Raw genomic sequence first — 4,513 nt, 5'->3', positions numbered from 1 at the left:
TGCTTATGTACGTGTGCGGATTGGCATGTTTAGCTGTGTGCAGCTGCGTCCTGTCACAGAGATGTATGTCCCTCCCGGACTCAGGTTTCTGCATGGACGTGCATGCTGGACGGCTGTGCATGTCCATGTGAACGAGGCCCTATATTGAAACTTTTGGTAAATAGAAATGTGGAATTATTGGATCTCTGGAAATATTGATGATAAATTGATCTCTGAAGAAAATGGCAATGTATTGGATCTCTAGAAATATTGGTAATATATTGATCTCTGGAAATTTTGGTAATATATTGATCTCTGGAAATATTGGTAATATATTGATCTCTGGAAATATTGGTAATATATTTGAATCTCTGGAAATATCAGTAATATATTGGATCTCTGGAAATTTTGGTAATATATTGATCTCTGGAAATTTTGGTAATATATTTGAATCTCTGGAAATATCAGTAATATATTGGATCTCTGGAAATATTGGTAGTATATTGGATCTCTGGAAATATTGGTAATATATTGATCTCTGGAAATATTGGTAATATATTGAATTGCTAGAAATCTCAGTAATGTATTGATCTCTGGAAATATCGGTAATATATTGGATCTCTAGAAATATCGGTCATATATTGATCTCTGAAAATATCAGTAATATAATGGATCTCTGGACATATTAGAATTACATTTAATCTCTGGAAGTCTCAGTCATATCTTGGATCTCTGGAAATATTGGTAATATATTGATCTTTGGAAATATTGGTCATATATTGATCTCTGGAAATCTCAGTAATATATTGGATCTCAGGACATATTAGTATTATATTTGATCTTTGGAAGTCTCAGTCATATATTGGATCTCTGGAAATCTCAGTAACAATATTGTTTTCACTTCTGTCACTGCTCTTTGTAAGAAATGTGGTTAATAAAGATTCTTTAACGTCGGGGGAACTGGTAAAGTGATTGTGGGCTCTGCAGTCATGCGGTCAACCAGGAAATGAATGCTGGGAGTAGGATCAATCAGGGAATGGGTTAATGTACTGCAGGATGGCTGAGGTGTAGATCTGGATCATCTTTGGGGGAGGGGTATATGAAAAAAAAAGGCTTTTCCTGCTCAGGGCTACTAAAACTGAGATTTTCTCTGTTCAGTCTACCAGTTCCACACATCATTCCCACTCCCCTCCTCCTTTATTTTTACACATCCTCCTGTGAGACTTACAAGGGGGGAGGTTGTCTCATATTGCAATTTCATTTTTGCGCCCAGGGAAGATGTCACTTCATCAATTAAAAAGGGCTCCAGCTTAAGTGACACCCCGCTTTCCCTGTCCACCTCACATGAGGTGAGAGGGCAGACACAGATCTGCTGCAGGCAAAGGGAATAATGCAAACTAATGGCACATGGGATGCCAGGGAGGAGGAATGACATTCACAGAGGTGGGAAGCAGAGATTTCACGCTTGTGGGTCTGCATCCCTCACAGTAAAAAGGGAGGAGGGAGTCAGGGGTGGTAATGTCTGTCATTTAAAATCCAGTGTAAAAAATAAAGATTTTGCATACACTGATTTATTTTTATTTTATTGCACATGCTAACTGCAATGGCTTGTTATAGTATCGAGCAGTGTGATAGAGGAGGAGTCATGGCTTCACACACTATACAGTGGATGTGCTGAGAGCTCCACTGCGCTTGCCTACATCTTCCTTTTTTTTTTTTTCCTTTCCCCCTCTTCCCTTTAAGAGCTGTTGAAGGCTGGAGTCATGTCTGCCTTCCCTCCACCCCTCCTTTTCCTCCCCCTTGCACAGTCTCCTCCAGATGATGCCTCCTCCTAATGCTGCATGCAGACCCTAGTCCTGCTCCACTGCAGAGACTGGAGGGAGGGGATCCAGGACCTCTATCATTACAATGTGGCTTATTTTGCAGGGGGAAGATCACATTTGAACCCTGACGCTTCTTCCTACAAGTGCTTCCAATGTTGGGATTCTATTTATTTATTCCCCTTGTCTTCTGATTTCATCTGATGGCTTTGCTGCATGCCGGATGCTGGATGAGCCTTGTGCTATAAGAATCCCTTATTTTTGGGGGGATTGCTTTTTCGGGAAAATTAGAAAGGATTATATTATATATATTTTTATTTCTTGTAGAAAATGGAGAGTGATATATTTACTCCCATCTTGGAAAATTTTATGAGCAGCCCTCTGGTGAGCTGGGTAAGCAATCCTCTTTATTTCACCGGGCCAGGCGCTAACAGATCCATGTGCTGCTATGCCTAAAATAACGGCTTCTCTTCTCCTTCTCCCCCCAGATCAAGACTTTCGGAGTTCTGGTCAAAGGAAAAGGAACCTTGTTGGATGAATATGTGGCTTTGGTGGACGGCGTGTTCCTCAATGAGGTCATGTTCCAGATGTAAGTGAAAAATCCAGATGCAGCATTCAGATATCTTGTTTCTAAAATGTAGTGATAATGATCTTTTTCATTGGGGGGGGGTCTGGCTTGCTTAGGTCATAGCCATGCCGGAGCTCAAATAAGGGCGTTATTTGCAGACAATTTGATTGAATTTACAAAACGTTGTGTTTCTCAGACTGCGAGTATATTCATGAGGTTCTGCAGCAGCTGTGCCTGGCGCTAATGTCATTCTTATGGTGGTTCGGATGTTCTAATGCAAACCAGCTCAAGTAGAAATTTTGGAAACTTGATGCCTCCCGGGCTTTACTGTCTGGATTCCAGCGGGAAAACAAATGAGGCTATAGTGTTTTAGATTCCGTTATTTGGCACTGTACTGAGAGCCTTCGAAAATCAAGGGAGGGCCTACGAGAGAGATGGTACCGCTAGTTGTAGGATGAGAGCCCTCTGTCATTTTGCTCTGCTGACAGTGACTGCTTGATTGGCTTTGACACCCATGTACAATGGCCATGGATTGAATTAAATGCCCCTCCCGACCCCCTCTTGTTAAGCTTTCAAGTGAAGGAATGAAACAAGGTTTCTATCAGTTTATGTGCATGGGCATTATTCAGGGGTGTAGTCCTCTATCACACAAAACAGTCTCTTTTTTTCTTTCTAATAAGGAAGAAAGGGCAGTCTAGCAAGAACTGTATCTGGCGTGGAATCAGAGACAGCGTGCACAGAAGATAGGCTGCAGGGATAGATAAGGAAGTTGCATTTCCAGTCCAGTGATGTCACAATACCCCAAGAGGGATGACTGGCTCCTATTTCTTTACTACTACAGATGTCTGGTCTGAGTGATTTATTGATTGTGGTACAGGCACTATGTACATATAGGGGCGTATTTAATAAAGCAGTGCAAAGAGCAGTGTGTGTTACTGTACTTGGTCAGACTTCACTTTAAATCAGATTAGTGAATGGCAGTTTCTGATTGGTTGCTGTACTTTGCACACTACTTTTTTCCTTTACTGTAGTCAGGCTGCTTAGGTGTAAGGTTTTAAAGGCATGCTCCAATTTTACAAAAAATGATAAATGCACTCATATTGCAAAAAGAAAATAACGCATTGGAACCTGCAAAGCATTGCAAGTCAGTGGATCCTGGGTACAATACTCCGGTTCTTGCAGACTCTTCTCCCAGCCCCAGTTCCGTACCAAGGTACAGACCTCAGGTTATGGAGCTGAAGGAAATAAGTTATCAGTGGACTACAAGACCAGTGATGTTACCGCACTTCTCTGCAAGAGCAGATGGGATTTGTAGTCTTGTCATTCACAAATCCTGTGAATGAATGACACAGTTGTGCAGCTGGAGCATTGCACAGCCGCACTAAATTTAAAAAGAAACAGAAGCCTGTGGGGGGCGGGCGGGGGATTTGCGTTGGGTTAGCTTTGGCAACCCAACGCACCTCCCGGCAGCTGTGTGTTGCAGTACAACATGAGTGGTCCTTTAATGCTGTCTGTTGTGGTGTAAGAAAGTAGTGCATGCACAATTATTTTTGTTTACCACAATGTACAGTATTGTAGTACTGCACGTTGCGCTATAACGCATGGCCAACGGGAGGTCAGTGGCATCACAAGGGGTGTGCGGCCCGCAGTGGAGTGGTGACATCAAAATGACAGAAAGGAGGGGACGCGGCGGCATACCTCATCCTGCCGTGTGAACTTCCCCTCCTCTCTCTGCCGGCGTCCATCACCACGGCGGGGTGACACAATATACCTAGCGCACGGTAACGCATTCTATGTATGCTTGTTGTTGCTATGTGCTATGGTATTGTGCATTGAACACAACTCCATGGTGTTAACAGGCCCTTTTAAAGAAGTTTTTTTTTTTTTATGCTGCCTTAAAAAGAAGCTGTTTAATACTTACCTGTCCAACTTTTCCCACCACTGCTCACCAGATATAACTTCCTGAAGAGTCTTCTGCATCTGACAGTGTGTTGGATGCCTGCTCCCCTGCTGCACACTATGGTTCCTTCCGCCAGCTTTCAAGTCCTATAGTGAGGTAGGGGTAGGCAGAAGAAACTACAGAGTAAGAGAGGGACCAGGTGTCTGACACTCTCGGGAGGGGGGGGGGGGGGGGTGGGGGGCGGGG

General features: G+C 43.2%; 1 protein-coding gene across 2 annotated transcripts in view; it reads left to right on the top strand.

Annotated features, from left to right (window-relative positions):
- The first annotated feature begins 1,798 nt into the window (after nucleotides 1-1,798).
- The window catches only part of CCDC88A (coiled-coil domain containing 88A), a 134,396-nt gene continuing 131,681 nt past the window's right edge, over nucleotides 1,799-4,513 (top strand). For both annotated transcript variants that reach the window (XM_018564339.1, XM_018564337.1), the window contains exons 1-2: nucleotides 1,799-2,192; nucleotides 2,288-2,388. In XM_018564339.1, coding sequence (XP_018419841.1) covers nucleotides 2,130-2,192; nucleotides 2,288-2,388 — 164 coding nt within the window. In that variant the 5' untranslated portion in view covers nucleotides 1,799-2,129. The remainder of the gene's footprint in view (nucleotides 2,193-2,287; nucleotides 2,389-4,513) is intronic.

Source organism: Nanorana parkeri, unplaced genomic scaffold (assembly GCF_000935625.1).
Source record: "Nanorana parkeri isolate BGI_ZX_2015 unplaced genomic scaffold, ASM93562v1 scaffold744, whole genome shotgun sequence".
NCBI classification, from domain to species: domain Eukaryota; kingdom Metazoa; phylum Chordata; class Amphibia; order Anura; family Dicroglossidae; genus Nanorana; species Nanorana parkeri.
This window is presented reverse-complemented; position numbering and strand designations above follow the sequence as displayed.